Raw genomic sequence first — 21824 nt, forward strand, 5'->3', positions numbered from 1 at the left:
ATTCTGGTATAAGGGTTACTACAAATATTTTAAATGCAGCTATGGCTCTTTGAGATACCACTTTGGGGTTTAAATGCGAAGAGGCAACACATCCAAAAAGAATGATATTTTTACAAATACATGTTTTTTTGTTTTGTTTCGTTTTGTTTTTACCGTTGCAGATCAAACTTCCACCATTAATGGTTTAGTTCTATTTCTTCCTGGAGATACAAAACTTCATATAACAATTCTATCTTCTCCGTGATAATGACAGGAAAACTGTGTGTCAAACCAGCCCAGGTATATTTTGAAGTTTCAGTGTATAGAACTATGTAGGAATACAAGTGATCACTTTGGTAACTAGTTTTTCGCCTCTTCATTGGGTAAGGTCCTAGAGGCTTGAATCCTTCCTATTGTGAACCAGTTGAAATGGTATACATTTAATCTTTTTCACAGCGTTTTTACCATGAGCAGGAGACTTTTTTTCTTAAAGTCTGGTTTCCATTGAAATCATTCCTGTTTTTCCTTTTAGGGCTGGACGAGGACTTTACGGAATTGACAGTATGCCAGATCTCCGCAGGAAGAAAACTTTGCCTATTGTACGAGATGTGGTAAGTCACTCCTGGTTAATTCTCTTTGATTGCATGTGTCACCTTTTTCTTCATTAGATGTCATTTTGGCCTTCATATTAAGTGCCTTGCCTGTATTTCATAGAATAAAATATATAAGAAACTGGATTATACCAAGTATTGCACTTATCATTTCTTTAAAATCTATTAGATGAATGAAATAACTGTAACCTGACAACTTTTTTTTTTTTTTAAAGTGTTCTCCCCTCTACCAAAGTCCCTGTGGGGCTTGAACTTATGACCCCAAACCAAGAGTTGCAGGCCCTACTGACCACCCAGACAGGCACCCCTTAACAACATTTTATGTTGTTGAAATTACAAACAGTTAAAACCCCAAAAAGTCACACATCTCACACAGCATGCCAAGTGAGCTGCTGCATTTGGGCTTTGATGTGTACAATGTTGCAAATGACCACAAGTTTAATACAGGCTTTGAGTCTTGATCTGAACTTCCTCACCTTAAAGCAGTGAATTTTCTACTTTAAAAAGCAGCACATAATATTAACCAATTATTTATTAAGATCTAATTACATTAAAAAGTGATTCAACTATCTTGTGGCTCCCAAGTTATCAAAACCTTTATGAAGCCTACACGTAACTTTCAGTAACTCAAAATCTCCTATAACAAAATATGCTGGGGACCACCTACAGATAAAAAGAATTGATAGTGGTCTGCATTAGGTTATAAAAATAAATAGCCTATCAGCATGAAACAAAGTGTTTTCTATTATCTAAATTGTCTTCACATTTTTTTCTGGAGGCATATTCTTAGTAGTTTATGACATGAAAATATGTTTTATCTAAGAGAAATAGAAATTTCCCTTTCAGCAACAATGTACACAGTTTTTTATATCAGCAATTTTTAATTTTACGATGGAAACTGTCATCTGAAAACCATCATGGTGGTTTTAAATTAGGAAAGTTAAAACCTTGATTGGAAAGATCTTATACTGAAAAGCATGACATGTCTGAACAGCTCATATTTCTGCCATTGTAAAGTGACATTATTTTAAAGTGTTAGGTTTATTTTAACATCATTTTGCTCTTTTCTCACCTTTCTTATGTCTAATTATTTACATTTTGTTTCCTCTGACTTGGAATCTTCAGGCCATGGTAAGTGTAATATTTTCCATATTTCTCAGTATTTACTGCACTTACTCTTGAGATAAAAGAGGGCAAGATGGGGAAATAAAAAGAAAATAAGTATAAGGAATAAGAAATTTGGGTTCTCCAGGAATTTACAATCTAGTTCAGTTCTGAAAGATACACCAAATTATATATACAACAGATGCTGATAGACTAAAATAGAATTCAGATATAATTTTAAGGATAATAGGTGTCAGAGTTGGAAGATCATCTTGGATGAGTCCTTGGAGGTAAGCCCTCGAAAGGTTTACATAGTAGAGATGGAGATGGGTGGACATTGACTTTCTCAGAATAGTGCTGAATTTTTATCTGAGTTTATGGCTTTGTAGCTCCAAAAAGAAACATTGAAGCCTGAGTACATAATTCTACTATGACTTCCCTTTGCTCCTAATGGGATAACATATTGAGCATTCCCATATAAAACTTCTGATTTCCAAAGTTCTCTACAGCACTGCTGAGTGCATTACAGCACATACATTTCAGGTGGGAGCAATGTAATGGTTCTATTTTATAGTAGGGAAACTAAAGGGACTTGACTTTTAATTAATCACCTAAATTATCAGTGTTGAGATTGGAAAACCAATCTGGCTATAATGGTTTTCATCTATAAAATGAATACTTAGAAAAATAACCTGGTTAGATATGAAAAAATATTCTGAGGAACTGTGAACAACTCAAAGATCATCTAACATGACTTTTGTATCAGTGACATCGCACAGACCATCTGGCTCTGTACCAGTGGCTATGTTTTATAAAGGAATGTTCATATGTTTTACCTTGGGGAAAAGCAAAGTTATAGAAGCCTCTTGCTAGCCTAGAAACCCACGGGTGATCATTTTGCCTTGCTGAGCCTCAGTTTTGTCATCTGCAAAATGTAGGGATTGGGATACATGGGGACTTTTTTCATTTTTGATGTTCTATGATTCCACATTTTGGATGAACTAGCTGACTACTGAAAATAGCCGATCCCTATTGACTAAAGAAAAACTAATTATAGTTTGCATTCTTACATTTTCATGTGCTGCTGAGCAATATATTCATGGCAGCCACCTCACATGCCAGTAACTCCTAATTCTGTTAATTTTAGACTTTGGCTGCCCGGAAATCTGGACTCTCCCTGGCTATGGTGATTAGGACATCACTAAACAATGAGGAACTGGTAGGTGCAGAGTCAATGACTACGTATTGTTCATAGTCCAGGGGAAAATGATTCTGCTTAAGCCACTCAGTTGTAATATTGATTCCGAAGTTCCAGAAATAACTAGGAATATGGGGAAAGTATGACGTCAACAAATTTCCTCAGGGCCTTAGTTTCACTATCATACAGATTCTCCTCTGCTGATCAAATATGCATGTGCCTATCCATTTTTATAAATGCTATTCCATCCTCACACAGTTTATCTGTAATTCCCCCCCCTGAAAAAAATCTTACTACCTTTTTTTTGTATGGTTCAAGTTTTGCCTCCTTTATGAGGCTGTCCCAAACATTTTCCTCCTCTTCTGACTGAATATTTTGTTTCCTCCTCTGGGCTTTTGTAGCATTTAATCATGACCTCTATAGTGTAATATGGCAAGAATGAAGGTTGCTTGGGGTGACTTGCATCTGTACGCTAAACTAGCATTGTTATATCTAGCAAGTTATCTAACTTCCTTGAGTCTGATTTTCCTTCATCTGTAAAGTGAGATAATAAGAAAAATTATTAAGGGAGTGGAAATGTGTTTAACACTTGGCATAGCTTAGAGTATAGTAAAAAAAAAAAAAAAAAAAAAAAAAACGCAAGTTGCTGATTTTATTATTTTTGTAAGCTATTTTATTATTTTGCATAAATCTTTCCTTTATTTTTTTGGATATTTTTTATTGGAGTTTGATTTGCCAACATATAGCATATCACCCAGTGGTCATCCCGTCAAGTGCCCTCCTCAGTGCTCGTCACCCAGTCACCCCAACCGCCCACCCACCTCCCCTTCCACTACCCCTTGTTCATTTCCCAGAGTTAGGAGTCTCTTGTGTTCTGTTACCCTCACTGATATTTCTCACTCATTTTCTCCCCTTTCCCCTTTAATCCCTTTCACTATTTTTTATATTCCCCAAATGAATGAGAACATATAATGTTTGTCCTTCTCCGATTGACTTATTTCACTCAGCATAATACCCTCCAGTTCCATCCACATTGAAGCAAATGGTGGGTATTCGTCATTTCTATGGCTGAGTAATATTCCATTGTATACACAGACCACATCTTCTTTATCCATTCATCTTTCGATGGACACCGAGGCTCCTTCCACAGTTTGGCTATTGTGGACATTGCTGCTATAAACATTGGGGTGCAGGTGTCCCGGCATTTCACTGCATCTGTATCTTTGGGGTAAACCCCCAGCAGTGCAATTGCTGGGTCATAGGGCAGGTCTATTTTTAACTCTTTGAGGAACCTCCACTCAGTTTTCCAGAGTGGCTGCAGTTCACATTCCCACCAACAGTGCAAGAGGGTTCCCCTTTCTCCACATCCTCTCCAACATTTGTTGTTTCCTGTCTTATTAATGTTCCCCATTCCCACTGGTGTGAGGTGGTATCTCATTGTGGTTTTGATTTGTATTTCCCTGATGGCCAGTGATGCGGAGCATTTTCTCATGTGCTTTTTGGCCATGTCTATGTCTTCTTTGGTGAAATTTCTGTTCATGTCTTTTGCCCATTTAATGATTGGATTGTTTGTTTCTTTGCTGTTGAGTTTAATAAGTTCTTTGGATACTAGCCCTTTATCTGATATGTCATTTGCAAATATCTTCTCCCATTCTGTAGGTTGTCTTTTAGTTTTGTTGACTGTTTCTTTTGCTGTGCAGAAGCTTTTAATCTTGATTAAGTTCCAATAGTTCATTTTTGCTTTTGTTTCCCTTGCCTTCATAGGTCTATCTTGCAAGATGTTGATGTGGCCAAGTTCAGAAATGGTGTTACCTGTCTTTTCCTCTAGGATTTTGATGGATTCTTGTCTCACATTTAGATCTTTCATCCATTTTGAGTTTATCTTTGTGTAGGGTGTAAGAGAATGGTCTAGTTTCATTCTTCTGCATGTGGATGTCCAATTTTCCCAGCACCATTTATTGAAGATACTGTCCTTTTTCCAGCAGATAGTCTTTCCTGCTTTGTCGAATATTAATCGACCATAGAGTTGAGGGCCCATTTCTGGGTTCTCTATTGTGTTCCTTTGATCTATGTGTCTGTTTTTGTGCCAGTACCACACTGTCTTGATGACCACAGCTTTGTAGTACAACCTGAAATCTGGCATTGTGATGCCCCCAGCTCTGGTTTTCTTTTTCAATATTCCCCTGGCTATTCGGGGTCTTTTCTGATTCCACACAAATCTTAAAATGATTTGTTCCAACTCTCTGAAGAAAGTCCATGGTATTTTGATAGGGATTGCATTGAATGTGTAAATTTCCCTGGGAGCATTGACATTTTCACAATATTAATTCTTCCAATCCATAAGCATGGAATATTTTTCCATCTCTTTGTGTCTTCCTCAATTTCTTTCAGAAGTGTTCTGTAGTTTTTAGGGTGTAGATCCTTTACCTCTTTTTTTTTATTTTTATTTATTTATGATAGTCACACACAGAGAGAGAGAGAGAGAGAGGCAGAGACACAGGCAGAGGGAGAAGCAGGCTCCATGGACCGGGAGCCCAACATGGGATTTGATCCCAGGTCTCCAGGATCGTGCCCTGGGCCAAAGGCAGGCGCCAAACCGCTGCACCACCCAAGGATCCCTCCTTTACCTCTTTGTAAACCTTTCCTTTAGATGCTAATATTCTTAAGGGTAGCACTGCATCTTTGTTGTTCCTGTGAAATACTTTGATCCCTATTGCTTAGTATGAGGTCTGGCATGAGGTAGATACTTTGTAAATTCTTGTTGAATGAAAGACCCAACATGATTAGAAAATACAAGTAGGCTGCAAATATCTAGGTCAGGGATTCTTAAATTTGGCTCATTAGAATCACCTGTGGGAGCTTTAAACCATGCAGATGCCTGGGTCTCACTCCCAGTGATTCTGATTTAATTGGCTTCAGATGTGGTCTGGGTATAAGGGGTTTTTAAAAAACTATCCGGCAATTCTGATGTGCAGTGGATGTTGTGACGGGGTAACTCCTTCCTGCCCAGCCAGTCTACTGTAGTTTGGATATAAGAAAAATTAAACATCCTCTGGTGTAAGAGAAAGCACCATATTGCTTGCTGAATCTTGAAGTATCTAGTCTTTTGTTTTTGAAGGGGTAATCAAGATTGAGGGTTTTTATCATTAAACTCATATTATTCCTTCTTTCAAAAAAATTTAAAATATGGTATTTGGTCTGAAGTACAAATTTTTATTCCTATGAAAAGTTTATAGGAAAGAGATAGAAATTAGAAGAGCTACTCCACTCTCTGAGGCCCTGAATGGGGAGCACACCCTCACTTTATGGTTAAATTAGTTATTGATTTACTTTTCATCCACTTAAAAATACATTGTATTTCTTCAGTTTCAGAAGACCTATGTAAAAGACTTTTCTGTCTGTGTGTTGGGTGGATGAAAGGAGTCCATCAGCTCCCTCTCAAATTCCTAAAGCCCATTTCCCTGGGGCCCATGTCTCAAAAAGTAAATGAAATATGACTTCTACACAACAGGCGTATCAAATGTCACCCTTGACAAGCTGTCACATTAAGTCATTACATGGGCAACTAACATAAATGCTGAAGCAAATAATTTCCACTTTACCGTGCTGTAAGTCTTCCTAGGCACCCTCAATGTGAAAGCATGAAATATGTGTCTTTACCTGAAGGAAAACAGCTTGGCCATGTGGAAAATATCAAACAGTAACACATCTGTTTTAATTAAAGAGATGTATGGTAAAAAGTTCAGTCAGCTCTTCCAAGGCAGGAAAGGGCTCTAAAGTCTGATGTGACAGTGGGTTAGCCAGAACCACCCCCGTTGACACTCTGTGAGCCGTGGGTGAAGCACTGCCATGTGCCCCCATCCATCACCAATTCTATTTCACCCACAGGGAGCTATTGGGGCTGATCAGAAATCTCAGTCTAAAAAGCCCTTAAGGACCATAATTGCTGAACATTTCTATCTGGCCTAGTAACACAAGAAAGAATAATAATCTGGTGTCCATAGATCACAATAGTAGTGTGCCTGACACTATATTATCCAGTTTTGTGCTTGATTTCATAAAGTGATAGTTTCCTAGGTATAGCCCCAATAGTGGGGCAATCCAAGTAAAACCATTCAATAAGTCAAATATTAATTGAGTGTCTACTGTGTGTCAGGCATTGTCTCAGATTCTGGAAATGAGACAGTGAACAACTAGCTATAAATCCCTGCCATCATGAGGCTTATAATAGAGTGAGTGGGGAGCTGAAACACTGTGTTCTGCACTCCTATTGCTACAGGTCATAATGAAGGCTTCCAACAGGTGAGAGTATTTAAATTGACAGTGCCAAATGAGGATTTTTGGAAACTCAAGTAAAGTGAGGAATGTAAACCCCCAAACCTGAAAGGGATTCTAGAATGCTGTGTATCTGTCTAGTTAATTTGTATCTTACTGTGGCTGGGGGGCTGATCTAAAGGCTTACTTCCAGAAAGTGTCAATTCTCAGTCAAGCTTGCTTTATCCAGGAGAGAAGAGGCCCGCCTTCTAATACTAAAGGCCTGATGAAAGGGATTTACAATAATTATGCATGGGAATAATTTGATCAGACCCGGGCCCTGTCCCTAGCATAATACTAGAAAGGTGACATGGAAACAGGTCAGAACATCTGTCTGGTGCCTAGGGTCAGTCAGGATGCTGCTGGCTCACCATACACCTCTTAACCTTGGACTTCTCAAGAACAGGAACTATTTCAAACCACGTGATGTAATTGAATTGATATGGCCTGAATTTGAATTTCAGCTCTACCTCTTACTCCTTCCAGGACTCGATACTTTTTGCCTCCCTGAGACTTCTTCATCTCATCTGTATAAGGAAGGTAGTCGTACTTATCTCACAGTTTGTGGGAATTAAAAAGAAAATTCCCTCACCAGGCAGAGCAGGTGGCTGTCTGGGAAGTGGGGAAGAGAGCCGCAATGAGGTATCCAGAGTATATGCTGAATCCAGTGCCTCTGGGTCACCTTTGCAGCAGAGAGTCAGATTCCAGTGTGCACTGATATGGGACTCCATCTAATCACAAATTTAAATAATTTTCTCTTGTTTACAAGTATTGTTATTGGTCCTACTTCTATTTTGCTTCAAGAGCAGTCTTGTCTTCAAGAGCACAGATAGATATATGTCCAGCTCCACTATTTACTAGTTGGGGGAACTTGGACCAGTTACTGAAACTCTCTTGACCTTGATTTTCTTACATGTTTGCTAATTATATAAGATTTTGCATTGGTGGCCTATGGTTTACTGTCTTTGAGCAATCTTGGCATCAATAAACTAGCTTTGTAAAATAAGTTGGGAAGCTGTCCTTTTTATCACTTTTCTGGAATATTTTGTATAAAGTTAAAGTTGTTTCTCTGCCTTGAAGGATGGGCAAACTTGCCTCTAACCCCATCTTGTGGGAGCACCTGGGTGGCTTAGTTGGTTAAGTGTTTGCCTTCAGCTTGTATATTATCCTAGAAGTTCGAGCCCCATGTTGGGTTCCCTGCTCATTGGGGAGCCTGCTTCTCCCTTGCCCTCTGCCTTCCTCTCCCCCTGCTGTGCTCTCTCTGTGTCAAATAAATAAAATCTTAAAAAATAAATAAAAAGAAAAAATAAAACTGTCTTGTAATTTTTTTCAGAGTAGTTGTTTGACTACCTTCAAATTTAGTGTAATAATCACATCCATGTTCTTTAAATACTTGTTCTTGAGTCAATTTTGATAATTTATATTTTTCTCCAGAACATTTTTTTTCCTAAAATTTCATTAAATTGTTTATATAATTATACAGTTTATAAATTTTGCTGTTTTCGCCTGATTTGTACTTTTTCTTCTTCTTTTTTTTTTAAATCAGTACTTCAAGAGATTTCTCTGGTGTTTTTTACTTCATATTGTTTGTTTTCTATTTTATTTCTTTTCTTATTTAGACTCATCTTCTGCCATCTTTGTATTCACCTTGAAGCTACTTTTCTAACATTCTGAGTTGAATATTCTGAGTTTTAAAAATTTTTATTATTATTGCATACACAGAAAAGAATACTTACAACATAAGAAACTGTTATCCATAAAAGCTTTAGAAAGAGAAAAATATTTAATAAGTGACGTTATTATTTTGACTCTTCAATTTAGAGTGTTTATTCTCTCAAAGACAAACCAAATGAACTTTATTATTGTTACTACATTGTATTCAGAGGACATATATTGTATATTCAGTGATTAGCGTTTAATGGACTAATTTGTGGCTTAGTTGATTATCAGTTTTGTAGATACCCCATATGAGCTTTTTTTGTTGGGTACATGTTTTGGGACTTCTGTATTCCTGATAAATTGTTTCTTTCAACTTTGCTAATAATCCTATTAATTTCTTAAATGCTTTTTACTTAAAATAGTTTCTCTATACTACTAATACTCCTCTACCAAATTGATATAATCACTATTTCCGTGATAGAACTTTCTCTAGCTCCTTCTGTAAGTCTTAATGTGTTTTATGTGTATCTCACATAGCTTTTCTTTCTTTTTTCTTTCTTTTTTTTTTTTTTCCTCCCAGAGAGGGAAAGAAGGTGTGAAGGGCAGAGGAAGAGGGACAGAGAGAATCTCAAGCAGGGTCCACACCCAGCACAGAGCTCAACTTGGGGCTATATCTCACATAGCTGACCTGAGCATCAGCTGCTTAACCAACTGAGCCATCCAGGCACCCTGTGTATATCATGTAGCTTAATTTTATTTATTTTTAAGATTTTATTTAATTATTTGTGAGAGAGATCTTGCAGGAGCAGGGGGAGAGGCAGTAGGAGAGGGAGAAGCAAGTTCCCCACTGAGCAGGGAGTCCAATGTAGGACTTTATCCCAGACCCTGGGATCATGACCTGATTGGAAGGCAGACATTTAACCAACTGAGCCACCCAGGTGCTCTCCATATAGCTTAGTTTTAAATTCAGTCTGAGAATTTGCCTTTCTACAGGTGAATTTAGTCAACTTATACTTACCATAATATATTTGAGCTTAGCTCTATTACTTTTTAAAAATATACTGTGTTTTCTTTTTACTTTCTTTTCCAAGTTTCATTTGTGAAGATTGACTTGTGTTTTCCCTCTTCTTCAACAAATGGATTAAAATGCTCTAGACCGTTTATTTTAATATAGTGGATGTTTCCTAAATGTTTAATGAAAATACGACTTCTTTTATTGAAGTATAATTAACACAGTGTTATATTAGTTTCAGGGGTATAACATTAATTTGGCAATTCTATGCATTGCTTGGGGTTTACCATGGTAAGTGTAGTCACCATCTGTTCCTATACAATGTTATTACAATATTATTGAATATATTCCCTATGCTGTATTTTTCATCTCTGATTTATTTTATAACTGAAAGTTTTTATTTCTTAATATCCTTTATCTGTTTCACTCATTTCCCCCCCACCTCCATTTGGGCAATCACCAGTTTATTGTCTTTAAGTCTTATTTGTATATTCACCTGTTTTTCATTGTTTTTATTTTTTTAAATTTTTATTTAAATTCTAGTTAACATACAGTATTATACTAGTTTCAGATGTACAATACACAGATTCAACTTCCATACCATACCTGGAGCTTATCATGTCATGTGCCCTCCTTCATCCCCATCACCTATCCCACCCATTCTACCTACCTCCGTTCTGGTCACCATAAGATTTTCTTTATAATTAAGAGTCTGTTTCTTGTTTGCCTCTCTCTCTTGTTCCTTTGCTTGTTTGTTTAGTTTCTTAAATTGCACATATGCATGAAATCATACGCTTTTTGTCTTTCTCTGACTTAATTCACTTACCATAAGCTGTTTAAGTCCATTCTTTTATCACAAATGGCTAGATCTCATTCTTTTTTATGGACAAGTAATATTCCACTGTGCATGTGTGCCTCTGTGTGTATACCACTCCTTCTTTGTCCATTCGTCTATCGATGGACACCTGTGTTGCTTTCATATCTTGACTATTATAAAGAATGCAGCAATAAATATAAGGGTACATATAAAATTTTCAAATTAATGTGTTCATTTTCGTTGGGTAAATATTCTCTAGTAGAATTACTGGATTGTATGGTTCTTCTATTTTTAATTTTTTGAGGAACCTCCATACTGTTTTCCACAGTGGTTGTAGAACTTACATTCCCACCAACCGTGCATGGTGATTCCCTTTCTCCACATCCTCACCCATACTTGTTATCTTATTTTTGATATTCATCATTCGGATTGGTGTGAAGTGATATCTCATTGTGGTTTAGATTAGTATTTACCTGATGGATAGTGTTATTGGACATCTTTTCATGTGTCTGTTGGCCATCTGTATGTTTTCTTTGGAAAAATGTCTATATAGATCCAATTATTTTTTAACTGGATTGCTTATTTTTTGTGTTGAATTATATAAGTTCTTCATCTATTTTGGACATTAATCCCATATCAGATATATCATTTGCAAATATATTCTCCCATTCAGTGAGTTGTCATTATGTTTTGTTGATAGTTTTCTTTGCTGTGCAAAACCTTTTTATTTTGGTATCGTCCCAATAATTTATTTTTGCTTTTGTTTCTTTTGCCTCAGGAGACATATCCAGAAACATGTTAAGTTCATGCCTTATCTTTTCTTTCAGGAGGCTTATGGTTTCAAGTGTGACATCTAGGTCTTTAATCATGTTTTAAAAGATTTTCTTTATTTATTCACGAGAGAGAGAGAGAGAGAGAGAGAGAGAGAGAGGCAGAGACACAGGCAGAGGGAGAAGCAGGCTCCATGCAGGGAGCCTGATGTGGGACTCGATCCCGGGTCTCCAGGAACATGCCCTGAGCTGAAGGCGGCGCTAAACCGCTGAGCCACCAGGGCTGCCCGGTATGTAATCATTTTGAGTTTGTGTGTTTGGTATATTAAAAAGTAGTTCACTTTTTCCATCATCATTTACTGAAGAGATTTTCTCTTCCACTGGATATTCTTACCCCTTATGTCGTATTAATTGACTATACTGGTGTGGGTTTATCTTAGGTCTCTCTATCCTGTTCTATTGATCTCTGTCTAGTGTTGTGCCATTACCATACTGTTTTGATTACTACAGTTTTGTAGTATATCTTAAAGTGTAGGCTTCTGATACCTCCAGCTTTATTCTTTCTCAAGATTGCTTTGGCTATTTGAGGTCTTTTGTAGTTCCATACAAATTTTAGGATTATTTGTTCTAGTTCTGTGAAGAATGCTATCACTATTTTGATAGGGATTACACTGAACCTGTAGTTTGCTTTGGGTAGTGTGGACATTTTAACAATATTCTTATAACATATGAGCATGATGCACCTTTCTACTTCTGTCATCTTCAATTTCTCTGAACAACATAGTTTTTAGAATATAGTTTTTTTACTTTCTTGATTAAATTTATTCTTAGGTATTTTATTATTTTTGGTTCAATTGTAAATGAGTTGTTTTCTTAATTTCTCTTTTTAACTGCTTCATTGTCAGTGTATAGAAACACAACAAACTTGTGTTTATTAATTTTGTGTCCTATAACTTTCACCAAATTATCAGTGCTAATAGTTGTTTTGGTGGAGACATTAGGGTTTTCTATATGCAGTATCATGGTATCTATAAATAGTGACAGCCTTACTTCTTCCTTACCAATTTGGATGCTTTTTATTTTTGTGTGTGTGTCTGATTGCTGCAGCTAGAATTTCCAGTACTATGTTGAATCAAAGTGCCAAGATTGGACATCCTTGTCTTGTTCCTGCTCTTAGACGAAAAGCTTTCAGTTTTCCACCATTGAGTATGATGTTAGCTGTGAGTTTTTCATATATGGCCTTTATTATGTTGAGGTATGTTCCCTCTAAACCTACTTTGTTAAAAGGTTTTCTTTATCGTGAATGGGTTTTGTGTTTTATCAAATGCTTTTCCTACATCTATTGAGATGATTATATATATGTATATATATGTAATTATATATAAATATATATATATATATATAAAATTCTCTTGTTAATGTGATGTATTACATTGATTTGTGAATATTAAACCACCCTTATGTCCCTGGAATAAGTCATATTTGGCCATTTAACCATGGAGCATGATTTTTTTTGAAATTTTCATTTATTTATGATAGTCACACAGAGAGAGAGAGAGAGAGAGGCAGAGACACAGGCAGAGGGAGAAGCAGGCTCCATGCACCGGGAGCCCGACGTGGGACTTGATCCCGGGTCTCCAGGATCGCGCCCTGGGCCAAAGGCAGGCGCCAAACCACTGTGCCACCCAGGGATCCCATGGAGCATGATTTTTTAAAAATGTGCTAATTTCTAAAATTTTTTGACGATATTTGCATCTGTGTTCATTGAAGATGCTGGCCTGCAATTTTCTTTTTTGTAGTATCTTTGTCTTCAGACTTTAAAGCTAGTAATTCTGTCCTAAAAAATTATCTACAAATGTTTAATGTCTCATTACTACCCTCAATCCCCATATTAAGTAAAAGGCAAGTCTATATGTCACATCTGAGAATAGCCTGAAAACCTCAAGTTTGTAGCCCATGGAGTTTAATTGGATCCCAAAGACAACCTTTGGGTTTCCATCAAATCAGCTTTCACGTTTCTGACAGTAAGCTCCTTTCCCCCTAACACCCCTACCCCTGCCCAACTGGAGAATCTATTTCTTTTGGGCTCTTTTACATATTAAAATATTTTTTCCAACACTTCTCTAGTAGACTATATCAACTTAGTTGGCCATGTTGCCAGATCAGTTTTCCAATGTGTAAAATAATATATCAATATTGCTAGAGTACTTTTGGGGACATCAGTGAGATAACAAATAGAAAGATGTAAGGTGATATGACTTGGTTTTGATTTGCATTTCTTTGATGATTGGTAATAGTGAATATCTTTTCATTTGCCTTTTTAGCCATACCTATGTCTTTTGTTGGAAACTGTGTATTCAGGTCTTCTGCCCATTTTTAAATCAGGTTGTTTGTTTTCTAGCTTTTGAGTTTTATGAGTTCATGATATATTTTGCATATTAGTCTCTTATCAGATATATGATTTTCAAATATATTCTTCCATTCAGCAGGTTGTATTTTCATTTTGTTGATGGTTTCCCTTACTCTGCAGCAGCTTTTTAGTTTAATGTAGTCCCACTTACTTATTTATTGCTTTTGTTGCCTCTTCTTTTTGTGTCAAATCCAAAAAAAAAAAAAATCATCGCCATGACCAGTGTCAAGGAACTTACCACCTATGTTTTCTTCTAGGAGTCTGATTCACTTCTTATTATTCAAGTCTTTAATTAATTTCTTATTAATTTTTTGTGAGGTCCATTTGATTCTTTTGCATGTAGCTGTTCAGTTTCCCTAACATATTTCTTGAAAAGACACTGTCCTTTTCCCATTGTATATCTTTAATTCCTTTATCATAATTTATTAGTCATATGTGTGTGGTTTTATTTCTGAATTCTATTTTGTTATATTTATCTATGTGTCTGTTTCTATGCAGTAAATACTGTTGTGATTGTTATTATTTTTTTAATAAATTTTTATTTATGATAGTCACACACAGAGAGAGAGAGAGAGAGAGAGAGAGAGGCAGAGACACAGGCAGAGGGAGAAGCAGGCTCCACGCACTGGGAGCCCGACATGGGATTCGATCCCGGGTCTCCAGGATCGCGCCCTGGGCCAAAGGCAGGCGCCAAACCGCTGTGCCACCCAGGGATCTCCTGTTGTGATTATTATATCTTTGAAATAAAGTTTGAAATCAGGGAGTGTAATGCCTGCAGTTTTTGTTTTAAGATTGCATTGTCTATTTGGAATTTTGTGGTTCCATGAAAATTTTAAGATTGGTTATTGTATTTTTGTGAAAATTGCCTTTGGAATTTTCATAGGGAATGCACTGAGTCTATATGTGGTTTTGGGTAGTTTGAACATTTTAATGATACTCTTATAGCTTGTGAGCATGGCATATCTTTTATTGTGTCTTCTCCAATTTCTTTCATTAATATCTTAAACTTTTCAGTGTATAGATCTTTCATCTCATTAGTTAAATTTGTCCCTAGGTTTTTATTCTTTTTTGATGTGTGTAAATTAAATTTCTTAATTTCTCTGATAATTTGTTATTCATGTGTAGAAATGTACCACATCTTTGTGTATTGATGCTATATCACGAAAATTTACTAAGTTTATTTTATTCTGTTTTTTTTTTTTTTTGGTGGAGTCTTTAGAGCTGTATAAACATATTTTCATTTAAAGTTTGAATTGGAGTAAAAGCGGCACATATAATACATGACAAATCTATCCTAATTTGTTTCCAGAACATATTTTCTGTCATAACAAGTATATCCTATATTGTACTCTTCTTGAATTATTGAATCATCATCTTTATCATTTTCACTCTCTTTATTTGGACTTACTGAGTAAGTTACTTAGGTCAGTGATAATTAGTGTTGGTTAACAAACAGTATAAGTAAAAACAAAGTACTTACACTTTTCCAAAGATAGGCACATAATTTTTGGTCTCTCTTGACATTTTCAGATACAAAACTTTACCTGAATAACTTTATCTTTTACAGCCATTCTCATGTGATGATTATTCTCATGAGTAAATTGGACCTGAAACTGAGCAATTTTTTTATGATTTACTTACTTTAGACAGAGAGAGCATGAGTGGTGAGGGGAGAAGACTGGGGTGGGAAAAAAAGAGAGAGAGAGAGAGAAGCAGACTCCCCCACTGAACAGAGAGCCCAATCCAGGGCTCAATCTCACAAGATCATGACCTGAGCTGAAATCAAGAATCAGAATCAAATGGTAAACCGAGTTGCTCAGGTGCCCTAAAATTAAGCTGTTTTATACTTAAGAACTTATTATACCATTGTTCTGTCTTCATGTTTATAACAAATTTCAAAGGTCACATTATACCTGATCTTTGTTCTGCAAATCTTTCTGGTGCTTATGTCTACAAATTGTGTGAAATTGTACTTACAGGATAGCAAATAGATTTTTTAAAAATGTATTATTTATTTCTTTAGAGACACAGTACATGAGGATAGGGAGGGGCATAGAAAGAAGGGAGAGAGAGAATCCCAAGGAGACTCTGTGCTGAGCTAAGAGCCTGACACAGGGCTCAGTCTCACAACCCTGAGCTCATGAGCTGAACTGAAACCAAGACTCAAAGCTGAACCAACTAAGCCACCCAGGCACCCCTAGGTTTTATTTTTTTCCTAAAAAACACATATCAAGGTACATGAAAAATGCTTCAAAACAAGAAGCATATTTTTTTTGTAATTACCAAAATGTGGGGTTTTTCTTTTATTATAGGAAAGTCATAGTTTACATACTCCCATGAGGAAAACTCACAGGATGATGAGAAAAATAGAACTTCATTAGTTGTATCACTGGTTAAATAGTAGAGAAAAAAGAGAAAAGGCATGGCAAATGGAGGCAGACATGCTTTGTTCCTATAGTATTAACAGTTGATTGATTGGAATATTGATGGTCTAAAAATACTAGTCATCACCTTTGGCAGGAAGCCTGATTGCTTTATTTCTTGGGTTCATTTTAATTTTCTCTTATAGTTATGAATAGAGAAGGCATTTCATTTTTTTCTGTGTCCTAATTGTTCAAAAAGTGACATATTAGAGCATTTTATCTTAGATTCCAATTTCCTAGAGGAGGAATTTTAAACAAAATAATTGTTTAGGATATGAACATCTTCCCTTTTGTAATCTAGAAACTGTACATGGCTAAAGAGGCTTATCAGAGTCAAAGCATTCCTTACCCTCATTTCTTGTTTTTTTTAAATAAATTTATTTTTTATTGGTGTTCAATTTGCCAACATATAGAATAACACCCAGTGCTCATCCCGTCAACTCCCCATCACCCAGTCACCAGTGCCCCTCACCCAGTCACCCCCACCCCCCGCCTACCTCCCCCTCAGTGGCCATCACCCAGTCACCCCCCTCAGTGACCATCACCCAGTCACCCCCACCCCCCGCCCACCTCCCCTTCCACCACCCCTAGTTCATTTCCCAGAGTTAGGAGTCTCATGTTCTGTCTCCCTTTCTGATATTTCCCATTCATTTTTTCTCCTTTCCCCTTTATTACCTTTCACTATTTTTTATATTCCCCAAATGAATGAGAATGTTTGTCCTTCTCTGATTGACTTACTTCACTCAGCATAATACCCTCCAGTTACATCCACGTTGAAGCATTTGTCGTTTCTAATGGCTGAGTAATATTCCATTGTATACATAAACCACATCTTCTTTATCCATTCATCTTTCGATGGACACCGAGGCTCCTTCCACAGTTTGGCTTGTGGACATTGCTGCTATAAACATCGGGGTACAGGTGTCCTGGCATTTCATTGCATTTGTATCTTTGGGGTAAATCCCCAGCAGTGCAATTGCTGGGTCGTAGAGCAGATCTATTTTTAACTCTTTGAGGAACCTCCACACAGTTTTCCAGAGTGGCTGCACTAGTTCACATCCCCACCAACAGTGCAGGAGGGTTCCCTTTTCTCTGAATCCTCTCCAACATTTGTGGTTTCCTGCCTTGTTAATTTTCCCCATTCTCACTGGTGTGAGATGGTATCTCATTGAGGTTTTGATTTGTATTTCCCTGATGGCCAGTGATGCGGAGCATTTTCTCATGTGCTTGTTGGCCATGTCTATGTTTTCCTCTGTGAGATTTCTGTTCATGTGTTTTGCCCATTTCATGATTGGATTGTTTGTTTCTTTGGTGTTGAGTTTAATAAGTTCTTTATAGATCTCGGAAACTAGCCCTTTATCTGATACATCATTTGCAAATATCTTCTCCCATTCTGTAGATTGTCTTTTAGTTTTGTTGACTGTATCTTTTGCTGTGCAAAAGCTTCTTATCTTGATAAAGTCCCAATAGTTCATTTTTGCTTTTGTTTCTCTTGCCTTCATGGATGTATCTTGGAAGAAGTTACTGTGGCCAAGTTCAAAAAGGGTGTTGCCTGTGTTCTCCTCTAAGAGTTTGATGGAATCTTGACTCACATTTAGATCTTTCATCCATTTTGAGTTTATCTTTGTGTATGGTGCAAGAGAGTCTTACCCTCGTTTCTACAAATAAAACAGTATCTCCACAAAATTAAAATTGCCTTTTTTCTGCAGTCACTTCACTAATATAAAACTGATGTTTATCAGTTTTATTCCTAATTGTGCTAAGTCTTACGTTCCGTCTATAAATAGAAAAAATCCTGAAAGAACACAAATCAAAACATGACTTTGAAAAATTAAACTGAGTAACTTTATAAAAAATGTTAGTGCTTTTCCTGTTTTATAAATTATTTTTACAGTGAGCATGCATTTCATTATAATCAGAAAATACATACTAGAGAGGAAAGTGACATATAAGATTGGTTTTCTTGTTTGCTTTGTTTTGTTTTTATTTAGACTGAGGAAAAGCCAGGATTAATGTTTGCCAATGAGAATCATTTTACTTTGCAAGTCACTTCCATGAAGTGTTGAGCATGATTTAGAAAAGCTTTATGATTCTTAAAAGAGGGAAGAAAAAGATAGAACATATATACACATCTATAAATACCAGTATCATTTGTCTTCTGAGATGTATAAACAGGAAGCTCCTATACAGTGTGAAATGCAACTTTATCTATAGCTACTAAAAGGGTATTAAAAAAATAAAAATACATTTTAGAAAGTACTCTGTGTTTGTTGGGGAGATTTGGAAATTTTAGAAACGTTAAAAATAGATTATCAGTAATTCTTCCATATTGCTGAATATATTCTGTCCTTGAGTGCTAATACCAGTAGATGAGGGCTCTATTTTTTCTTGGGACCACCTTCTTGATCTGTCTGGCTTCTGGTTTACCTAGGCCAGAGATTCTCTCTGGATAACACACCCAGTCCCATCCTTTCATATCAGAAAGGGTCATATTAACTGTAATGTTATCTTTCTAGTAAAAACTACTACATATATATATATATGTATATATTCAATACATATATATATGTATATATTCAATCCAACTCCTAACTGTGAGTTAGATTCCCATTTTCCATGATTCCCGTTTTCCATTTTAATGACTAATTTGGGGGTTTCTCCTTATTTTCTTCCACTTTGTTTTATTCTATGCTCCTTAACCTGTCTTTTTTGACTTATTCCACAAAACTCAACTCTTGGCCTCTCTTAAAATCTTGTTTGATCTGGTCTTGTTTTGTTGCTAAGAAAGTACCTTATTTTCTCAGGATGCAGTATTTTCCCAAGAAAATACTTTCCTAACTATTTACTTCCTGAGCTTCTAAACTGACCATCCTTGCATCTTATACTTTGCTTCAGTAAGAAAAGTTGCCATATGTCATTTATTTTTTAATGACTTACGTATGTATGTATGTATGTATTTATTTGAAAGAGAGAGAGGATGTACAAGTGTGAGGAGGGGCAGAAAGAGAATCCTCAAGCAGACTCCCCACTGAGTGTGGAGCCCAACCCTGGGCTCAATCTCACAATCCGTAAGATCACAAACTGAGCTGAAACCAAGAGTCAGACGTTTAACTGAGCTACCCAGACATCCTTCCGTATCTCATTTTTTTTAATGTTCAGCTTTGATAGACAATGCTCATATCTCAAAAATCACAAATGAAAAAGATGTAAATTATCATTTCCCGAAGACTGTAGATATATACCCTCTAGTGAACTATCCAAGTTTTTCCCATCTTCTTTAGCTTTTAAATGTTAGATTTATTTTAATACCCCACTCAGTTGATTTTCAGTGTGCTATCTAGTAAATTTTCCATGTTTCCTCCTTTTTAAAAAAAAGTAACTTCACTCTCTTTTTATAAAATGGATCATAGCTCTTTAAACCCAACCAAACAAAACATTTCAATGAAAACTTCTTAGCTGTCTGTTCAGAACTCTTTTTTTTTCTCTAGCATGTTGAATTTTTTAGGAACTATTTCTTATATTTATTACTTCTACTATAACATAAGGATTTAGAAGCCAACTAAATATCACTTGAATTCAATAAAAAGAAAATATACACGTAGGGAGTTAGAGAAAATGTATGAATTGTTTACTTAATCCTGAAATATGTGGATAAATTCATATTCAAACAACTCTTTCCCTACCCTGCTTTCTAAATTGATATATATTTTACTCTTCTTGGGTTCATTAACCAGTTCTTCTCAACTAGTGTTCTATTGGGTTAGAATTACTTCCCTCTACTAATACAAACAACAAATTACCTGATGTAATTACAAATATAACTAAATTCTCTACTTATTTATTTTTTGTCTAAACAAAAATGCTATATTACACACTCCCGGATACACACACACATGCCTCAGCCCAGCTAGGACAGGAAACTGTCTATGGATGGCTGACCGAAAATCTATTATGCCAAGAATTGTTCAATTGACTTTAATGGTATTGAAGATATCCACTCTGCTAAGCAATACAGAGGAAGGAAAGATGAATAATAAATAGTTTTAATTCTAAAAGAACTCTTAACAGTCTTTTTTTTTTTTAAAGATTTATTTATTTATTCATGAGAGACAGAGAGAGAGAGAGAGAGAGAGAGAGAGAGAGGCAGAGACACAGGCAGAGGGAAAAGCAGGCTCCGTGCAGGGAGCCCGAAGTGGGACTCGATCCAGGGACTCCAGGATCATGCCCTGGGCTGAAGGCAGTGCTAAACCACTAAGCCACCCGGGCTGCCCTCTTAACAGTTTTTTGCAAGATGTCTTCATTATGAAATGAAGCTAAAAGATTTACTTGGCTTTGGCTATATTTATTGGAGAGGATGGATTCAATTGTTTGTATAAACCTTAATATGGGGGTCTCCCACTTGAATAATTCCTGTATTTGATCATATTGCTGCTCTGTAGACTCACATGAAGTATTAAAAACTTTGACCAGGGGATCCCTGGGTGGCTCAGCGGTTTGGCGTCTGCCTTTGGCCCAGGGCATGATCCAGTCCCGTGTCGGGCTCCTAGCATGGAGCCTGCTTCTCCCTCTGCCTGTGTCTCTGCCTCTCTCTCTCTCTCTCTCTATCTCTCTCTATGTCTATCATGAACGAATGAATGAATGAATAAGTAAATAAATAAATAAATAAATAAATAAATAAATAAATAAATATCTTAAAAAAAAAAACTTTGACCAGATATTCATGTAATAGCAAGGCTGTATCTTGCTGTTTAAAAGTTTTAAAAAAATGTAGTGTAGCTTAACTCCCTGCAGGGAATCTTCCAGTACCATTACCAAACATATTCTGGGAAAACATGTGGTGAGAGGAATGTACTAATAAAGGGAAATATGCTGTTACCATACTGTGGAATTGAAAAATTGTGAAAAGTTGGTCTTCAACATTGTGAAGATACTCTGAAATGAGATTTAAGATATTCAGAAATGAGATTTAAGGATTATTAATGCAAAATATAATTGTTTTATGTAAATGCTAAGCTCCTACAGGATTTGTGTAAATATTCATTAATTTTGAATATTGTATGAAATATCTGTAACTGTAATTTCAGAGTGATGGTCTTTCTTTCAAGAAATCATATGCAGGCACACCTGGGTGGCTCAGTAGTTAAGTGTTTGACTTCAGCTTAAGTCATGATCTCAGGGTCCTGGAATTAAGTCCCATGTAGGGCTTCACATTCTGTAGGGAGTCCGCTTCTTGTCCTCTCAGTCTACCCCTCCCCCAGATCATGTTCTCTCTCAAATAAATAAAATCTTTAAAAAAAGAGAAAAAAGAAGTCACCTACATAGTTTGATATGAAAAGCAGAGAAAAGGACTCATCCAGACAAGTCTCTTTCCTATAAACCTACAGTGGGTTCTGGAAAATCCACTGTGAGTGCTAATACTTAGTATTTATTTACTATTTTGAAGTCTATGGAATAGGTTCATTACCATCACAATTTGACCTTCAAAATAATACTACAGGTAAGTAGGTAGGTAGGTAGGTAGACGACA

At 36.3% G+C, this 21824-nt stretch overlaps 1 protein-coding gene across 7 annotated transcripts in view; it reads left to right on the forward strand.

Annotated features, from left to right (window-relative positions):
* Nucleotides 1-21824, forward strand: part of UNC13C (unc-13 homolog C) — a 586284-nt gene that overhangs the window by 221435 nt on the left and 343025 nt on the right. For all 7 annotated transcript variants that reach the window (XM_077881171.1, XM_077881173.1, XM_077881169.1 and 4 more), the window contains 2 exons: nt 512-598; nt 2844-2913. In XM_077881171.1, coding sequence (XP_077737297.1) covers nt 512-598; nt 2844-2913 — 157 coding nt within the window. The remainder of the gene's footprint in view (nt 1-511; nt 599-2843; nt 2914-21824) is intronic.

This window comes from Canis aureus, chromosome 32 (assembly GCF_053574225.1).
Source record: "Canis aureus isolate CA01 chromosome 32, VMU_Caureus_v.1.0, whole genome shotgun sequence".
Lineage (NCBI taxonomy): Eukaryota > Metazoa > Chordata > Mammalia > Carnivora > Canidae > Canis > Canis aureus.